This window comes from Mytilus galloprovincialis, chromosome 14 (assembly GCF_965363235.1).
Source record: "Mytilus galloprovincialis chromosome 14, xbMytGall1.hap1.1, whole genome shotgun sequence".
In the NCBI taxonomy this organism is placed as follows: Eukaryota; Metazoa; Mollusca; class Bivalvia; order Mytilida; family Mytilidae; genus Mytilus; species Mytilus galloprovincialis.
In genome coordinates this window covers 30,111,183-30,132,956 of record NC_134851.1, presented here as the reverse complement: position 1 = coordinate 30,132,956, position 21,774 = coordinate 30,111,183, and the positions used below count along the sequence as shown (strand labels likewise).

The following is a 21,774-nucleotide window of genomic DNA, read 5'->3' as shown; positions in this document are numbered from 1 at the left end:
AACATTTAAATTCAAGGTCGAATGAAACTTACAGATATGTACATCTTATAATCATTTCGTACATCAAATATAGAGGCATCATATGCTAATCATTTTCTGTGCTTTATTTTGTAATTCATTCATTTGATTGTATAGCTCAAATTTTGGGCACCATGATTGGTTAATAAAAATTATCTTATCTTATGCTAATGCTATATGAAGAAATAAACCAAAGTTGAAACCACAAAAACTAAACACAGCAGCGCCACCTCAAAATTGTAATCACAATGTCTGGCATTCTGCAATATTGTCACTGGGGAGACAATAATTAATAAAGGGAAATAACTCTAGAAAAAGATAATTGAAAAATGTGAAAATTGTCCTTCTGATCATTTTCCCTTTTAAAGGTTCCATCTATCTATAATAGTTTTCAAGATAACAGGCAAATACACACAAAAAATAGACTGTAAAAATCTCCAATAAAGGGAAATCAATCTTAATAAGGAGTCAACTGACAATTTTGATTATGTTGAAGTATTTGTAGATCTTGTCCTTCAAAAATTGGGAGAATCATCATTCAAGGCAATTACTGTAATAAGGAGTATAGACGACATGTGGACTTCAATCATGTTTGACTAATTCATACATGTAGATCTTGTCTTGATATTGATTGAAAACTTCAAACCGCAAAACTGACCTATATATAAGTCAATTATATCAATATCAAGAAAACAAGAATTTAAAAATCAAATCTAGACTAAAAATTAATTCGTTATTGTCTCACAGTATATGCATCTGCAGTTTTGTATGACCCTCTGCCACTTGATGTTTGCATTATATCACAATAATTTAATCGAAAGTAATTTAAATACTTCAATTTTAATGTATCCAACCATTTAAACCTTTACCTTTAATATAATTTATATTCTTTATCTTAGTGTACCAGTTATTGGACATGTTACTTCCCTGTCAAATTCCATTTTCTAGAGCACCAGCAATTGGAATATAAAGGGTAAGAATACTTTTTTTATGATGAAGGTAATAAAATAATGAGACAGCAATCTACAAGCGCACAAACAGAACTTCTGCAGAACAAAATATGATAGATCATAGAAAAGAAAATTTTTGATAATCTAACATATCAATTTATTGATTAATCAAGTCCAGAAGAGTAATAAACAAGAGGCTGTCACAACGACAGCAAACCGGATTTATTAACATTTATTTGTGTCCTGGCAATATCACAAGAACCATAACTGATGAAAAGTGAAAGTGAAAATTGTCAATATCAAATTTGACCTCCATTTTGTCATCAGTATCAACATATTAAAATTTGAAAAGCTTTGGTTGAATGGTTCATGAGTAAATGCAACAACATGAATGGAAACGCCATTTTTCGATCTTTCAAGAACCATAACTCCTGTAAGGTAAAAGTCAAAATCTACATGATTGAACTTGACCTCCATTTTGTCATCAGTAACAACATATTAAAATTTGAAAAACTTTGGTTGAACAGTTCATGAGTAATTGCACTGACACGACTGGAAACACCATTTTTAAATCTTTCAAGATCCATAACTCCTGAACGGTAAAATTCAAAATCGTCATTATTGAACTTGACCTCCCTTGTCATCTGAGTGACAACATATTAAAATTTGGGAAGCATTGGTTGAACAGTTCATGAGTAAATGCACGGACACGACTGGAAACGTCATTGTTCAATTTTTCAAGAGCCATAACTCCTGAACGGTAAAAGTCAAAATTGTCATTATTAAAGTTGACCTCCATGTTGTCATCAGTAACAACATATCAAAATTTGGGAAGCTTTGCTCGAACAGTTCATGGGTAATTGGAAACGCCATTTTTCAACCTTTCAAGAACCATAACTCCTGAATGGTAAAAGTCAAAATCTTTATTATTGAACTTGACCTTCATTTTGTTGTCAGTAACAACATATTAAAATTTTAAAAGCTTTGGTTGAACAGTTCATGAGTAAATGCATGGACAACATTTGGTTTCCACCCGAAAGACAGCCCAACTTCCTGGCCACCCGCCATATATCCCTAAATCAATAACTGGACATTTTTGTCACAAACATCCGGTTGAAAAACTAACTGTGGAATTCATAACAAAAGTTGATTTGTGTTAAACCATCTTTTACTAAAATATTAACCTATTATAGTACTTGCATTCAACAATTCTCTCAAACAAATTGTAAATGTACTTTCATAACTATGGGGAAATCAATGGTATGACAATAAATCATGTACGTTACTTAGCTATAAAAGAAGAGGTGTGATAAAAACCATTATCTGCCTGATATTGCAAAAAGTATTCTGAAGTTTGATAATATTAATCACTTTCACTTTTGCCTTCTAGGAGTAATGGCCCTTTTATTTATTGCTACAATGTATTACAATAACAGTAAATTGAGTAGTAAACACCTTCCTTTCTGTCAAAATCTTGCTATTACATGTATAAGGTCAATTTTAAAGCAGTTAAGGGTCAGAAGAGAACATTTCTGATGTATGCATAAAAACAATAACTGTTACTTCAAATAAATATGACAAGACAGCATTCAATGAAAACCACTGAATACCAGTCTCCTGACAATATGCAGGCTTCAACCAGTCGTAAACCAAGCTTAACTGAGGCAGAAACTAGGTGTAAAAAAATGGATCTGATGATGTACATAAATTATGCGAGAAGTTAAAGAAGTGGGACAGTAACTTTACAGCACAACATAAGAACTGTAAAATCAGTTCAAAAGAACCTATCAGATTGGCACTTTAAGCACAAAATACAAACAAGAGGCTCTCAAGAGCCTGAATCACTCACCTTAATTTTTTTGGTTAAATCTCTCATCAATGATTATTTTGGCTTTTCAATTTATTTAAATGTTCTTTGAATCGTCCCATTTTCTTCAAAAGCAAAAAAAAAAAAATCATTTTCTCCTATGTTCTATTTTAGCCATAGGAGCTATGTTTCCTGACATACAAGGAAATAAAATATAAAATTTATACTAGATACTCTGAAACTCATTTAGCCTAAGTTTGGCTGAAATTGATACAGCAGTTCCAAAAGAGAAGATTTTTTAAAGTAAGTCAACATGATGAACAAATTGTGAAAAAAGTCTTTAAAGGGCAATAACTCCTTAAGGGGTCAATTGACAATTTTAGTCAAATTACTTATTTGTAGATCTTACTTTGCTTAACATTTTATTTGTAGATCTTACTTTGCTTAACATTTTTGCTATTAACAGTTTATCTGTACCTATAATAATATTCAAGATAATAACCAAAAACTGCAAAATTTCTTTAAAATCATCAATTCAGGGGCATTATACCTGAAAAACCAGTTACCCAATTCGGCTGAAAATTTCAGGACAGGTAGACCTTGACCTAATAAATACTTTAACTTCTTGTCTTATTTGCTCTAAATGCTGGAGTCTTTTGAGATATAAGCCAAAAACTGCATTTTACCCTGTGTTCTATTTTTAGCCATGACCGCCATGTTTTTTGACGAAATAGAAAATAAAACACAAACTTTATTTTATACACCCCACTGATCATTCAGTTGAAGTTTGGTTGAATTTGGTAGTTTTAGAGGAGAAGATTTTTTAAAAGTTAGCAAATATGATGAACAAATTGTGAAAAATTGTCATTAAAGGACAATAACCCCTTAAGGGGTCAATTGACAATTTTGGTCATATTAACTTACTTGTAGATCTTACTTTGCCGATCATTTTTGCTGTTTACAGTTTATCTTTATCTATAATAATATTCAAGATAATGACCAAAAACTGCAAAATTTCCTTAAAATTACCAATTAAGTGGCAGCAACCCAACAATGGGTTGTTTGATTCATCTGAAAATTTCAGGGCTGATAGATCTTGAACTAATGAACATTTTTACCCCTGTCAGATTTGCTCTAAATGCTTTCATTTTTGAGATATAAGCCAAAAACTGCATTTGACCCCTATGTTCTATTTTAAGTAACGGTGGCCATGTTTTTTGACGGATCAAAAATCGAAGCACAAACTTTGTGCAGGATAATCTAAGGAACAACCATGCTAAGTTTCATCCAAATCCATTCAGTAGTTTCAGAGGAGAGAGTTTGACAAATTGTTAACACCGACAGACAACGACGACAACGGACGCCAAGTGATGAGAAAATCTCACCTTTCCTGAAACTAAAAATCCCCCTGTGAAAGGCAAACATACTAGTACAGGCAGGAAATTTTGTATAGGACCATAAGTGTTTATTCTGTGTAACAATACATGTTTAGTTGCGTTGTAAATTATCAATAACAAAATAAACAGCTGCACCACAAGCACATGATACGCCCCTCGTCTCTACTTGTGTGTGAAGTTTTATGCAATAATCATAAATAGTTTCTGAGATATGTAAAAGAAATTAATTTTTTATTACAAAAACTAAATAACTCTAAAATTAAATAATTTAGAATCATCACCAACAAGAATGTGTCCTAAGTACACAGATGCCCCACTTGCACTTTCATTTTCCATGTTCAATGGACTGTGAAATTGGGTATAAAATCTTATTTGGCATTAAAATAAGAAAGATCATACCATATAGGGTACATGTGTATTAAGTTTCAAGTTGTTTGGTCTTCAACTTCATCAAAAACTACCTTGACCAAAAACTTTAACCTGAAACTCCCATTTTCATTTTCTATGTTCAGTGCACCGTGAAATTGGGATCAAAAGTCTAATTTGGCTTTAAAATTAGAAAGATCATATCATAAGCAACAAGTGTACTAAAGTTTCAAGTTGATTGGAATTCAGCTTCATCAAAAACTACCTGGACCAAAAACTTTAACCTTAAAGGGGGCTAATGGACACACCGATGATCAAACAGACAAAGGCACAGACCAGAAAACATAATGCCCCTCTACTTTCTTAGGTTGGGCATATAAAGTATACTGTATAACTCTAAAATAAATTTTGAATCATCACCAAAAAGTAGTGTTGTTCCGATGATCGAAATAAGTCGGAAATCAGTTGGTTGGGACTGGCGATGTCGATAATCGATTGGGATTTTGTTCAATCGATTGTCGTTAAAGTTTCCGGACTTTGAGCTTGTCAACTTCCGGTCCGATTATTGTTTGCATTTCATATGCGCAGTCAAACAATATTAACTTTACTTGAGAGCGTACAAATAATTCTGATTTTAGACAAAATAATTCCGTTGCTTCATTAAAACGTGTTTGCAAGTTGCCTTTTATTAATGTGTTATCCATTTGTAGCATCAAAAACGTCATATTCCTTTCCAGATTGCTTGCCAAACATCGTTTACTTTTGTAAATTTTCCAAAATTTGTCCGCCATTTATAAAAATATAACAATCACAAATCGGATACGGTTCAACTATGTAAAAATTCCGCATTCTTGCAATTATAAGTTCAGACACACGAATGACACAATTGAAAGAAAATAATGATTACAAAAGTAATAAAAGCGTTCTACACGAATTAACAGACATTGGCTTAATACCCATGTTTACTGTAAAATGCAAATGCATTGTTTTATTTTTTCTGGTAATTTTAAATTTCTAAAAGTTAAAAAAAACTTTATATATATCTTTTCCTAATTTGAAGCATCCAAATGTTCATACAGCTATGTTATTGAATTTTTTTGCAAGTTTCACCATTGAAATTTAGAAATGTTAGTGTCACTGTTGGTAATTATGAGATAAAATATGTTCAATATGAATCTTGATTCTTATTAATTCATTGTTTTAACTGCTAAATAGATAATTATCAAATGTACTAGAATTATAATTTAGTAGTAATTATGCCAGAATATGAAATGGAAACAAAAGATCAAATATGAATACTGGTATATAATCTCTGCAATGATATGGATATACACATTAGACAAGTACAATGAGACTAAATGCATGATTTCCTTTAAAAAAAGAGGGCAAGGTGTTATGATCCGATTATAACCGATAGTCGGTTGGTTGCTGTCAACCGATTGTAATAGATAATCGATTGGTAATTTCAACCGATTATCCAACACTACCAAAAAGTATACCGATCTTCAGATTAATATACCTAAGAAGTGTGTTACAAGTTTAAAGTAACAATCATAAATTGTTTTTGAAATACGACCCATCATGTGAAAAAACACACCCCTGTTTTAGTTACGTAGTCCTGTAAATCAAAAAGTTTTAATCTTATTTTCATCAAAAAGTATACAGATCATTTGAACATACCATAAGAAACAACTATATTAAGTTTCATCAAATTTGGAAAATTTGTTCTCAAGGTATGGTGGGACATGTGGACGCAGGACAGACAGACGAACACAGGACATTTGCATACCATAATACGTCCCATAAAAAGAGATGTAAACATCAATAATGACAATATTCAAAATTCTTATACAATATCAAATATTAGGCACTGTAAATGGGGGTCCTCTTCAATACTTTATTGACAGGGGGATGTCGCAAACACTACTTTTTTCTACACTAAATTTCAGAAATAAACAGAGAAAATGGCCTCATCAGATAAGGACTGCTGTACCCTATGCAATGATGATGGAAAATCTACAAAAGCTAACACTTGGTGCAAAGAATGTGAGGTGTTCCTTTGTACAGATTGTGATAAACATCACAAGAAATCAAGAATGTCTGAAGCCCACAATACAATGTCTACAAGAGACTACCACAATCTACCCAAATTCATGCAAGAAATAAGTAGCCAGTGCAGAGATCACCAGAAGAAGTACGAACTTTACTGTTCTTTCCATGCCTGTCCCTGCTGTGTCACATGCATAACAGATAAACATAAAAAATGCCAAGAAATAAAACCACTGTCAGATATCCTAATGCAAGTAAAATCATCTGCCTCTGTCCAACTATTTGAAAAAGATTTGAAGGATGTAAAGGAAAACTTAGACGAGATTATAAAGCATTTAAACAGTAGGATTAATACAAGTGAAAGTCAGAAAACAAAAGCCGCTGAACAAATTCGATCTATGAGGAAGGCTGTAGATGATTTCTTAAACAAATTAGAACAAGAAATTCTTGATGACCTTGAAACAAAACAATCAAAGCTGAAATCAAAGATGAACACTTTACTACAACAACTGAAAACACAAGCCAATCAGATGAGCCAATTACAAAGTGAATTTTCAAAGATGACACAATATGCAACTGAGCTACAAATGTATGTTGGTCTGAGAGAAATTGAGAAAACTACATCTGAAGCAGCAAAATACTTAGAGGACTTAAAAAGTGGAGGCCATTTGGATGAAGTTAACCTAGAACTTACCATCTCTTCTGAACTTCAATCAATTCTAAAAGATGTTAAATCATTTGGAGATGTCAATATCAATACCAGCCCATTTACTCTTCAACTTAAGGCAGGAAGAAAAGATCAAGCACAGTATCTAGTTCATACTACTCCTACAATTGAACAAATCAAGCCGTCCTTCTTAAGACAGCTGACATTTCCAGAAGATATGAAGCAAATTGCAATACAAGCCTGTAGAATATTACCTGATGGTAAATATCTAACTCTTCATAGCCGCTATGGTGAAGGTTATCTACTGATGTTCAGTAATGACGGAATGTTTATGAGAAAAGTAGTTGAGTTTTCAGGCTACTCATATGATACTTGCTTCGTAATTAATAATACAATTGCTGTCGCATTAGAAATACAAAACCAGACAGCATTAGTGGATGTAGAAAAAAATAAAATATTTAAATCAATCAACCTTTCTCACAACTGTTTATCAATAACAAGTGATGGTCAAATCTTGGTCATTAGCAGTATGGAGAAAAGTACATTAGTAAATCTGAATGATATGTCACATAAAATCTTAGAAGGAGTTAAGGCAAATAGAGTTGCACTATTCAAAGGAAATATCTATGGAACAATCTTTTGGGAAAATAAAGTCTGCTGCTATAAAAGTACCGGAGAAACTCTCTGGACATTTATGTTGGATGGTTACCATGTCGTTCCACAAGGAATAACAGTAGACAAAAATGGATTTGTTTATATAGTTTCTGGCTGGACCAATTGTCTCCTAGTGGTATCACCAGATGGTAAAAACTACAAGACAATTCTATCAGAGGCTGACGGAATCAAATGTCTGCCTGCAATAGACATCAGCAGAGAAACAGGAATCATGATAGTATCTAGTGAAACAAGCATTGATAGTGATGATAGTAAATCATATCAAACAGCTTTCGTCTATAAAATCTGAAATGTGATATTTTTCATTTCGCAATTAAAAGTCTGTACATATATAATCTCTAGTGTTTACTTCTGGTAACAGTATAAACATATAGAATTTTAAAGAGATGTGGTATGATTGCCAATGAGACAATTATCAACCAAAACTAATAAATGAAGTGGAGGTACGCAATTAAAGGCAACTGCACGGCCTTTAACAATGAGAAAAACTCATACTGTATAGTCTGTATTCAATTCATACACATCTGACCTGTACCCTAACCATCTTTTCATTATCAACTATACAAAGTCATCTGTTTAGCATGTACACAAAATAAAATATTTTCTTAGTATTCAAACATTACAAATACAAAACAAGTTTGACACAAAAGGAGTACAGGGATGATTCCAGGTGTTTTCAAATGGGTCCCTTGAACATCAAATTGGGAATTTTTATTCTAATTGGGAATTTTTTAAGCACAAAATCTAAGACGAAATAACATTATTTTCCTATATAAAAAACGGAAAATGTATATTATTAAGTTTAACCTGTACACTGAGGTTCATGTAAGTTGTAACATTTTGAATAATTCTGGATGGGCTACTGTTATTACATGAATATCATTAAACATGATGCGCTAGTCTATTATTTTAGCTATAGTTACCTAGGCCTATTACAAAAACATACATTTCAGCTAACATAAACCACTGAAAAAAATCATTCTAATTTCATTGGGTATTTTTTCAACAGCAGGTCATCTCTATAAATTTACCTTGATTCAAAAGGATTTCAAATTGAAGTGGTCAATTCTCGAATTCAGAAAAGCAATTACAAAAGTTCATATACTTAATTGATAAGATATTTAAAGCATTGAATTAAGGAAGAACAGTACTGTAGTTGAAGAGTTGCCACCGTCAATTGTAGATTTGACGGTCGCAAATGCAGTTTTACTGGCGACGCGTAGCGGAGACAGTAAAACGGAGATTTGCGACCGTCAAGTCAAAATTGACGGTGGCAACTCTTCAACTACAGTACTGTTATTCAGATTCTAATGCATTACAAAAAGAAACTAGAGGCTCTAAAGAGCCTGTGTCGCTCACCTTGGTATATGTGAATATTAAACAAAGGACGCAGATAGATTCATGAAAAATTGTGTTTTGGTGATGGTGAAGTGTTTGTACATCTTACTTTACTGAACATTCTTGCTGCTTACAATTATCTTTATCTATAATGAACTTGGCCAAGTAGTTTCAGTGGAAAATGTTAGTAAAAATTTACAAATTTTATGAAAATTTTAAAAAATTGACTATAAAGGACAATAACTCCTTAGGGGTCAATTGACCATTTCAGTCACGTTGACTTATTTGTAAATCTTACTTTTCTGAACATTATTGCTGTTTACAGATTATCTCTATCTATAATAGTATTCAAGATAATAACAAAAAACAGCAAAATTTCCTTAAAATTACCAATTCAGGGGCAGCAACCTAACAACCAGTTGTCCAATTCATCTGAAAATTTTAGAGCAGATAGATCTGGACTTGATAAACAATTTTTTCCACTGTCAGATTTGCTCTAAATGCTTTGGTTTTTAAGTTATAAGCCCAAAACTGCATTTTACCCCTATGTTCTATTTTTAGCCATGGCGGCCATCTTGGTTGGTTGGCTGGGTCACTGGACACAATTTTTAAACTAGATACCCCAATGATGATTGTGGCCAAGTTTGCTTTTATTTGGCCCAGTAGTTTCAGAGGAGAAGATTTTTGTAAAATATAACTAAGATTTACGAAAGAAATGGTTAAAAATTGACTATAAAGGACAATAACTCCTAAAGGGGTCAACTGACCATTTTGGACCTGTTGACTTATTTATAAATCTTACTTTGCTAAACATTTTTTCTATTTACAGTTTATCTCTATCTATAATAATATTCAAGAAAATAACCAAAAATAGCAAAAATTTCCTTAAAATTACCAATTCAGGGGCAGCAACCTAACAAAGGGTTGTCCGATTCATCTGAAAATTTCAGGACAGTTAGATCTTGACCTAATAAACAACTTTCATCCTGTCAGATTTGCTCTAATTGCTTTGGTTTTTGAGTTATAAGCCAAAAACTGCATTTTACCCCTATGTTCTATTTTTAGCCATGGCGGCCATCTTGGTTTGTTGTGCGGGTCACCGGACACAATTTTTAAACTAAATACCCTAATTATGATTTTGGCCATATTTGGTTAAATTTGGCCCAGTAGTTTCAGAGGAGAAGATTTTTGTAAAAGATAACTAAGATTTACGAAAAATGGTTAAAAATTGACTATAAAGGGCAATAACTCCTAAAGGGGTCAACTGACCATTTTGGACCTGTTGACTTATTTGTAAATCTTACTTTGTTTAACATTTTTTCTATTTACAGTTTATCTCTATCTATAATAATATTCAAGATAATAACCAAAAACAGCAAAAATTTTCTTAAAATTACCAATTCAGGGGCAGCAACCTAACAACGGGTTGTCCGATTCATCTGAAAATTTCAGGGCAGTTAGATCTTGACCTGATAAACAATTTTACCCTGTCAGATTTGCTCTAAATGCTTTGGTTTTTGAGTTATAATCCAAAAACTGCATTTTACCCCCATGTTCTATTTTTAGCCATGGCGGCCATCTTGGTTGGTTGGCGGGGTCACAAAACACAATTTTTAAACTAGATACCCCAATGATGATTGTAACCAAGTTTGGTTGAAATTAGCCCAGTAGTTTCAGAGGAGAAGATTTTTGTAAAAGTTAACGACGGACGACGACGGACAACGGACGACGGACGACGGACGACGGACGCCGGACGCCGGACGCCAAGTGATGAGAAAAGCTCACTTGGCCCTTCGGGCCAGGTGAGCTAAAAATACGATAAAACTTGAAAAAATGTCTAAATTTGACAAATAGAAAAAAATCCGCGAAACTTCATGAATGACTGGCACAAAGACGTCATGGCTAAACGTGACGTCATACAAATTAAAACTTACAAACTGGAGGTTACTACGTTACCTGTACGCTTCAAATTTGGATAAAATTACATTAAAACGACTAATTCGAGGTAGGTGTTGTTTTATTTTCGATTTTATAGTAGTAATCTAATATTTGTTGATTCAATCAATGCAAAATGGCGGGTCCCTCCTTAGTTACGCCTGGTCAACTGTGGATTTGACGGCAACTTTTAGCCAATAAAAAAAATTGTTACATCAAAATTGCATTAGAACTAGTGTTCTTTAAAAGTATTTGAATCATCTTCAAAACTTTTGAAATAGTTCCTTAATGATGACATCGTATTTCATGAATGGTGTATCATCAACATTATTTTCAAAAAATGCTCAAACTTTTGTCTTTTGAGGAAATAATTTCTTTTACAAAACAAATTTTCATCATATTATATAATCGGCTCTGCTGGGCGATCTGCTTTTACGAGATCGGCGCCCATTAAACTTTATCCATCAATGTTATATCAATATTTGAATTTTCTCACTGCTGAGGTCTGCTTTGACACCCATTTTTATTAACCTGCTGGGCGATCTGCTTTTACAAGATCGAATACTCCTATAACATATTAATCAATTGAATTCAACTGATAAAATTGTTTGCCACATTTTGACATAATTAAATCGCATACCTGTCAACCTCTGAAAATGAAAAGTCAGGTCATGACCTGCATTGAGAAAAAAATCTCAGGTCATAACGCGTACGACATTTTGCGGGCTCAATTGAAGAACAAAAATATGTTTACATATAATTTATATAGTCAATATGTATATGAAACAGTTAGAACATGTATACAAGTTTATTTCAGACTATTGTTATATTCCATAGTAGCAGACTTGGCATTCTTTAAAAGAACTGCACTTGGTTTCAGTTCATAGCAATGCAAATGTGTATTCATTTTACAAGAAAGAAGAGCACACAGTGTATCCTTATTAAGATCAGCCCTACATTCTGTAGCTATTTTCTTTACTAAAGAAAATGCCCTCTCACTGTCTGCATTGCTGTTTGGCAAAACCAGTAATGTTTTAGCAAGTTTTGACAAAACAAAAAATCTTGGCTTGTTTTCAACTACCACTTTGTTATTTTCAACTGAAAGGGCCCTCTTTACTATTTGGGTGGTTTTAGTTTTTCCACAGGAATAAACCTGAAGCTATTTCACAGCTCAGGTAAACAGTCCTACATTTTGACTTTTGGTTACATTGAAAAAGACCAATAAAACCGAAGGTCGTATTACTTCTAAATACCGGAAACAATTCCGGTCAGAAATCCGGGTGAAACGGGTAATGTTAGAAATTCCCGGGACCCGCCGGGTAAAGAAAAACTCCCGGGTGAGAGGTGAAAATAACGGGTGTCACCCGCAAAAAACGGGTGAGTTGACAGGTATGAAATCGTTGTTAATAAAATGTGATCGTAAACAGCATTCTTATACGGATTTTAAAACGTTTTGACAACAAACTATGAAAAATTATAGTTGCCTTAATCGGTGACAGAAACTTTTCCGGAAATATCGATTTTTATTTTATTTTCCTGAATTGGGAATTCATTTTCATGTACATTTTTTGGGGGCCGCTGGCTGATTTAGGGGCCGCTAAGCTGCCCTAAACTATATAGTGGAATCATCCCTGGAGTAGGTCCAGTAAGACCCCTTATTGGCCCCAAAATATAGCAGTTTTACAAAATTGTTAAAATGTTAACTTTAAGTTATTTATTGGACAGTAGAATGCTTCTGCTACATATATATGGGCCGTGTTTGACAATACAATGCACATATATCGGATACTAGCACCATGAAGCCATGCTAAATTACTGAAATCTTCACAATTCTAACATTTTTGTTAAATTTTAGACGGGTTTCGTGTAAAACGAAAGTGGCCGCATTCGTGTTCATCCTTAATATTGAAATGCAAGTTGTATTTGATAATAATACATAACATATATAAAGGTTGAGGATGAACATGGATGCGGCTTACATTTATGACAAAAACCATCTGAAAAGTGACATTTTTCTGCATATTTGGTAGATTATTCATATTTGAGCTTGAATCGGATCGTTTTTAATGACTAAATCAGTTAAAATCTTTCACATTAGCCAATTGAATCAAATGAAATAGACACTTAAGTGTTTAAAAAGTGGTTAAAATCTTTCGTCAGATGAAACTGAAATTTGAGGCCAAAATCGGTCCTTACTGGACCTACTCCTTTATAACGAAACTAGAAATTGAAGAAAGTAGTCAAAAAGTTGAGTTAGACATCTTCAAGATCAATGTGAAGATAACCCTCGTTTTGATGGTAGTTTATATATCTAAGTTGAACTTTATTCAAACCAATGTTCAGGATCACTAGGTGGAATTATTCCAACCTTTTTATGAAAGACTACAAATTAAAGATGATGCAACATACTGCTACCATACATGAAAAGACGATCATACCACATCTTCTTTTTATATGAATACAGTACCACAAACATTGTATTATTGTTAATTCAGAAATAATTGCATGCATTTATTATTGTGATCATTGAGGATAGACAAGAAGTGGGAATTATTATTGCAATTACAGGACAATCTGTATCCAGATACTAGTATATGTATAAGATATCAGAATGTGTGTTCTGATAATCCTGATGATAAATAAGAAGATGTGATATGATTGCAATTAAGACACCACATGACACAGATATCAACAACTATTATGTCCCCGTACAGCCTTGAACAATGAGTAAAACCTATACCGCATAGACAGTTATAAAAGGCCCTGAAATGACACATGTTAAACCATAAAACTGAAACAGCCTGATCTCTGTACAAAATAATGAAAGAAAAAACAAATATAATATACAGCAACAAATGACAACCACTATATTAAAGTCTCATGACTTAGGATAGGCACACGCAGAATGGTGTAGGGTTGACATAGTTTGAAGGCAGGCCAATCCCTCTAACCTCTGACAGTGGTGTAACAATACAACATAAGAACACTCCTACTGTACTGACAATTGATTTTATGTTGAAAGTCTAAAAGATAAATGTTTAACAATAACCTTCTGACTTAAAATTATTTGTTGTTCTTGTCCTGCTATAAATCATTTTTGCTTTTTAAAGTTTTTATCTTCATTCGTATCTGTTATACTTTTCAGGAGTAACAACTCCATCTTTTATGGAATGCACTTTAGCAAGAGCTTTCCCATATTTAGTAATGAATGACATAATGAATATGATTTGTATGCATAATTAAACATTTTTCTAATTCTCTGACAAAGAGTAAAACCAACCTTTTTTAAATCATTAATTTCCCTCTGTTTTGCATTCAAATCCTGGATCTTTTTAGACATAGCTGAAGCTAAGTTTCTGAACTGTTTCTGTGCTTTTGTGTATGCTGAAACATTAACATTTTCATTAAAAATTTTTTTTAAAATATACAGTTCAAGTAAAGACAAAGTGAGAACCAAATGAAGGTCAGAAAACCAAATTTAGGTCAGAAAACTAAAATTAGGTCAGTGAACAAATCGATTTTGTTATCTGTTAAATTGATGGTTCCCAAAATAAATTTGCGAAAGTTTTTAAGTTTTAACATGCAGAGGTCAATCAAATAAAGTTGCCAAACCTTTGAAAATTAATAGCATGCTAATAATTGAATTTTAAAGTGTGAACATTTTTGTGTTTTATTATAAGTGTTTGTAAGTTGAACGATGGAAAGTGTCTGCATACCTGCCAATATTTCAAAATGCCCATCAGGGTTTTACGTGCAAGATGTTTGTCATAGTCCTACAAAACCTTTGAAGGGCCTTCAATTTTATTGTTGTTTTTTTGCTTCTCCATGCTTTTAAAATGGTAAAATCGATTGTTTTGTTTCCTATTGTGTGACAAAATTGCTATTTCAAAATTTCCAATTGGGAGCCTCGCCTCCATTAGGGAAATCCCCCACAAATAGTGACAGTTGGCAGGTATGTGTCTGTACTTACTTGACTTATAAGCAGCATTCCTGGTAGATTTCAAAGCATCTTCAAATGTATTTATAATCATCTTCACTGCTCTGTCCCATTTTGCTGCATCATGCATTAACTCATGTTCTGTTTAAATAAACATAAAATTGAGAATGGAAATGGTGAATGTGACAAAGAGACAAAAACCCGATCAAAAAGCAAAAAGCAGTTAAAGGCTAGGAATTGGTCTTCAACACAGGGAGAAAATCCTGCACCCGGAGATGTGCTTCAGCTGGACATTTAATATGTTTTTGGTTTTTTTTTAATAATCAAGTTTTCTTTTTAATTCTTTTTCAATTTTCTTTCTTCTGTGATACACTTTTACCTGGAAGAAATTCTTCAAGGAGAACAATCACAACATTTGGTCTCTGTTAGAAAGTTTTCTCATTGGCATTTAAACCACATTCTCTTTTTTTTATACAAATACTTTTCTAAAATTATTTAAAAAATATTTGTTCATGTAAAATATATGTTGTCATGTTTGTTCTTAAAAGAATGATATGGGAGTTCAGAGATAGTGGGTGTGTCAACAAAGAGATTGAAAAAGTCATATCCAAGACATCCTTCTAGGTTTCTACCTTATAAAATTGAAAAAGGAAATGGGGAATGTGTCAAAGAGACAACAACCTAACCATAGAGCATACAACAGCCGAGGTATAACAATGGGTCTTCAATACTGTTAATCAATGTTGTTGTCTTTATTGTCGTTTTATATTACTTCCTAGTGAAAGAAAACTGTGAATCAACCCACTATTACCCAAGCGCTTATTTCAACTTTAGGTGTTGGGTTCACCTTGTTCAAATTTAAGACTTTTAAAGTAAAAAATCAGACATATGAAAAGATTTCATCACATTACCACTATAGATATCAGATTTCATCTCATTACAACTATAGATATCAGATTTCATCATGTTACCACTATAGATATCAGATTTCATCATGTTACCACTATAGATATCAGATTTCGTCATGTTACCACTATAGATATCAGATTTCATCACGTTACCACTATAGATATCAGATTTCAACACGTTACCACTATAGATATCAGATTTCATCACGTTACCACTATAGATATCAGATTTCATCACGTTACCACTATAGATATCAGATTTCATCACATTATCACTATAGATATCAGATTTCATCACATTAGCACTATAGATATCAGATTTCATCATGTTACCACTATAGATATCAGATTTCATCACATTAGCACAACAGATATAAGATTTCATCACGTTACCACTATAGATATCAGATTTCATCACATTAGCACTTTAGATATCAGATTTCATCACGTTATCACTATAGATATCAGATTTCATCACATTAGCACTATAGATATCAGATTTCATCATGTTACCACTATAGATATCAGATTTCATCACATTACCACTATATATATCATTCTATTATCTTATTTGCCCCCCTTTACTGTTATTTTTGTAGACAGTATGTAATGTTAATCCCCACCATGCCTAACTCTGTTGCAATTACTTAAGATGTTTTATAGCTGACTATGTGGTATGGGCTTTGCTCATTGTTGAAGGCTGTACAGTTACCTATAGTTGTTAATTTCTGTGTCATTTTGGTCTCTTGTGGAGAGTAATTGCATTGGCAATCATACCACATCCTTTTTTCATATCGTGTGTTTAAAATGAGATCAGTCATGATCAAACTTTCTCAGATCTTCTGTATTAATATAAACTTAACATGCTTAAGGAGTTGTGGTATGAAGGCCAAGCAGATCAATATTCATAAGAGACTAAATGACATAGATATAAGCAATTAAAAGTCACCTTTATACAGCCTTGTACAATGAGAAAAATCCAAACTTATATGGTTAGCTATTCCTCAGAATATATACTATTACTGCAGTTAAGATATATATATATATATAGATTTGACTCTTTTCTATAACGTTAAGTGCATACGGAGAAAAATTATTTATTTAAATATTTCCCAATTTTCATAGATGTAATGCATTTGCCATTTTAAATCTTGTTTTTTCTCTTCATGTTATTCAAATTAGACAGACACTCAAACTTACCATCATAAATGATTATTTTTTCTTTTGCTTTTAATTTCATTTTCTTTGCCTCAGTTTCATTCCTGAAAACACAATGTTAGTATGTTAGAATTTCAATAAATGTCAGATTAAAAATTCAACTTTAGTTACTCAGACAGAGCTTTGTGTATGTACCAGCAGTCAACAACAAGTGAAACTGTGAGCTACTTCTCACTGATGTGACCCTTTCCAGCACAGGAAGTTGTATCACACCGTAAAAGCTGACTTATATAAAACCCTGAAACCAAATTTCAGAAATCCAAGATGTAGTTCCTGAGAAAGATGCAATCAAAAATATTCATAAGATGGACAGGCACAGATGGACATAGCTAAAACAGTATAATTCCACTTTTTTAAAGTGGCGGCATAAGGAATAGGTATGACAAAAATATTACATAGATATTCTATAGAATTAAATTACACATTCATCTTCATTCAATGAAGTACGCTCCACGAAGAGACAATTTGAAACAAGAGGCTCTCAAGAGCCTGAATCGCTCACCTTAATTTTTTTGGTTAAATCTCTCATCAACTATTATTTTGGCTTTTCAATTTATTTAAATGTTCTTTGAATCGTCCTATTTTCTTCAAAAGCAAAAAAAAAATCATTTTCTCCTATGTTCTATTTTAGCCATAGGAGCTATGTTTCTGACATACAAGGAAATGAAATATAAAATTTATACTAGATACTCTGAAACTCATTTAGCCTAAGTTTGGCTGAAATTGATACAGCAGTTTCAAAGGAGAAGATTTTTAAAAGTAAGTCAACATGATGAACAAATTGTGAAAAAAGTCTTTAAAGGGCAATAACTCCTTAAGGGGTCAATTGACAATTTTGGTCGAATTGACTTATTTGTAGATCTTACTTTGCTTAAGATTTTTGCTATAATAACAGTTTATCTGTATCTATAATAATATTCAAGATAATAACCAAAAACTGCAAAATTTCTTTAAAATCATCAATTCAGGGGCATTATACCTGAAAAACCAGTTACCCAATTCGGCTGAAAATTTCAGGACAGGTAGACCTTGACCTAATAAATACTTTAACTTCTTGTCTTATTTGCTCTAAATGCTGGAGTTTTTGAGATATAAGCCAAAAACTGCATTTTACCCTGTGTTCTATTTTTAGCCATGACGGCCATGTTTTTTGATGAAATAAAAAATAAAGCACAAACTTTATTTTATACACCCTACTGATCATTCAGTTGAAGTTTGGTTGAATTTGGTTTAGTAGTTTTAGAGGAGAAGATTTTTTAAAGTTAGCAAATATGATGAACAAATTGTGAAAAATTGTCATTAAAGGGCAATAACCCCTTAAGGGGTCAATTGACAATTTTGGTCATATTAACTTATTTGTAGATCTTACTTTGCTGATCATTTTTGCTGTTTACAGTTTATCTTTATCTATAATAATATTCAAGATAATGACCAAAAACTGCAAAATTTCCTTAAAATTACCAATAAAGTACGTGGCAGCAACCCAACAATGGTTTGTTTGATTCATCTGAAAATTTCAGGGCTGATAGATCTTGACCTAATGAACATTTTTACCCCATGTCAGATTTGCTCTAAATGCTTTCGTTTTTGAGATATAAGCCAAAAACTGCATTTGACCCCTATGTTCTATTTTAAGTAACGGCGGCCATGTTTTTTGACGGATAAAAAATCGAAGCACACACTTTGTGCAGGATAATCTAAGGAACAATCATGCTAAGTTTCATCCAAATCCATTCAGTAGTTTCAGAGGAGAAGATTTTTTAAAGTTAGCAAATGTGATGAACAAATTGTGAAAAATTGTCATTAAAGGACAATAACCCCTTAAGGGGTCAATTGACAATTTTGGTCACATTAACTTATTTGTAGATCTTACTTTGCTGATCATTTTTTCTGTTTACAGTTTATCTTTATCTATAATAATATTCAAGATAATGACCAAAAACTGCAAAATTTCCTTAAAATTACCAATTAAGTGGCAGCAACCCAACAATGGTTTGTTTGATTCATCTGAAAATTTCAGGGCTGATAGATCTTGACCTAATGAACATTTTTACCCCGTCAGATTTGCTCTAAATGCTTTCGTTTTTGAGATATAAGCCAAAAACTGCATTTGACCCCTATGTTCTATTTTAAGTAACGGCGGCCATGTTTTTTGACGGATCAAAAATCGAAGCGCACACTTTGTGCAGGATAATCTAAGGAACAATCATGCTAAGTTTCATTCAAATCCATTCAGTAGTTTCAGAGGAGAAGATGTTTGAAAAATTGTTAACGACGACGACGACGACGACGGACGCCAAGTGATGAGAAAAGCTCACATGGCCTTTTAGGCCAGGTGAGCTAAAAAGGAGTTTCATTACAACTCAGTTTGAGGCCTTCTCTAAAACCTTTCAAGGCCTCTTCTATTTATCTAGCACATACTCTGATTCTTCGTTTGACCTTTAACTCCTGTTATATACACTGTAGTTGGAGAGTTGCCACTGTCAATCGGTGCTTTGACGGTCACAAATGCAGTTTTTGCTGGCGACATGTAGTGGAGACAGTAAAACAAAAATTTGCAACCATCAAATCAAAATTGATGGTGGCAACTCTTCATCTACAGTACTGTTATTCCCATTCTAATGCATTACAAACAGAAATAATGTGTTAGAGCATGAAAATATATAAATTTGAAATAAAATAAAATTTCGCGAAACTTCATTAATGATTTTGGCGCAAAGGTGTCATGGCTAAATGTGACCTCATACAAATAAAAACTTTCTGACTGAAGGTTATTTATTACCGTACCTCTTCTATTCAAATTAAGATAAAATCACATCAAAACTGTTTTTGTGGTAGGTGTTGTCTAATTTTCAATAATATTGTAGTCATCATACATGTGTTGATCAAGTTAATTTATCACTTTCTCTTTTATTATATTACCAGCTTCTTTCAAGACTCTGTTCACTAGTTTGATCTTTAACCCCAGTTATCACTTACTCTTTTATTATATTACCAGCTTCTTTCAAGACTATGTTATCTAGTTTGACCTATGACCCCTTGTATCACTTACTCTTTTATTTTATTACCAGCTTCTTTCAAGACTCTGTTATCTAGTTTGACCTTTAACCTCAGTTATCACTTACTCTTTTATTATATTCCCAGCTTCTTTCAAGACTCTGTTACCTAGTTTGACCATCTTTTTATTGGCATCACCAAACTCTGTCAAAGATTTCCTGCAAAACAAGAACTATAATTCACTGACTGTTTTCCAGATTTTTTTTTATACACAAAATAAGCTTTTATCAAGACTCTTTCAGTTTATTTTCAATCTATGTGTTTGACTGTCCTTCTGGTATCTTTCGTCCTTCTTTCATCTTAGAGCTTTGCCAGAATTAATTGTATGGGGGGGGGGGGGGGGGGGGGGAGAGAGGCAATTTTATTAAAATTTGATGGGTGGTGGTAAATTTAAGATTGCTTGAACATGTAAATTAAATATTCAAAACATACTTTTGTCTTGAATCCATCTGTGACCTTTGTTTATGAAATGTACATAGACCAAGGTGAGCGACACAGGCTCTAGTTATTTGACCCCACCATGCATACATTTTAAATTGGTTATGGTGATGTGTTTGAATATCTTACTTTTCTGAACATACTAACTGCTTACAATTATCTCTATCTATAATGAACTTGGCCCAGTAGTTAAAATATTTTGTATAAATTTACAAAAGTTACAAAATTTATGAAAATTGTTAGTAAAATTGACTATAAAGGGCAATTACTCTTAACACTTTCAGTACGGCATTGTTTTTTTTGGCGCGTTCGTATAGCCGGAGATTTATTAGCGCGAGCAGTTTCGTGGCCGGGATTAATTTGACATGTGCTCGTAAAAAAATCGTCTCGGAACTTCAAACGACAATTACCGCTATTTGAGATCGATTTTCGTTAAAATATTTTAAGGTTAAGTCGTACCCTACTTGTTTTGAGTTGTGGTGTGGTTAGAGCGATATGAAAAGGAAGTAATATCAACAGTTTAGCTCTTTGACGAACAAGTTTTTTTTTATAACTGAATGTTTACAAATACATGTCTGCGAAGGGGAGGTTCCCTTTCCAAGATATTAACTTACGTTCAATGTTTCTTTTTGTTACAAAGAATAAAATGAAATGTCTATGACAACACCATAACTGATTTGGAAGACGATAAACGACCGACAACATGAGAAGTACCAGCGATTGAAATCCGCCATTTGCAAAGTGTCGTTCATGTCAACAACAATTAAAGAGAGATAACTCAACTGTAATTTGGCGGACGACAACTCTTTTTAAATACGTTGCCGTATGTTTTTAAGTCACTTGGGGTACAACAGAATTTCTTGTTACGGTTCTATGACAAATAAAAATTTGTATTTGTTCAATGATTAAACAAAAAATCTCTGTATTTGTCAAAGTAAATTACCTTCCTTGAAAATATTCGTTTCAAACTAAGTAACAGGCATGCAACTTAATAGCAATTTAAGCATATAAAAA

The 21,774-nt window shown here is 32.8% G+C and overlaps 1 protein-coding gene across 1 annotated transcript in view; it reads right to left on the bottom strand.

The window, feature by feature from the left end:
* LOC143059426 (uncharacterized) overlaps positions 1 to 21,774 on the bottom strand; it is a 59,196-nt gene that overhangs the window by 19,061 nt on the left and 18,361 nt on the right. The window contains exons 9-12 of the mRNA XM_076232917.1: positions 20,391 to 20,480; positions 17,248 to 17,309; positions 15,173 to 15,280; positions 14,483 to 14,586 (exon numbers count right to left, since the gene is read on the bottom strand). Coding sequence (XP_076089032.1) covers positions 14,483 to 14,586; positions 15,173 to 15,280; positions 17,248 to 17,309; positions 20,391 to 20,480 — 364 coding nt within the window. The remainder of the gene's footprint in view (positions 1 to 14,482; positions 14,587 to 15,172; positions 15,281 to 17,247; positions 17,310 to 20,390; positions 20,481 to 21,774) is intronic.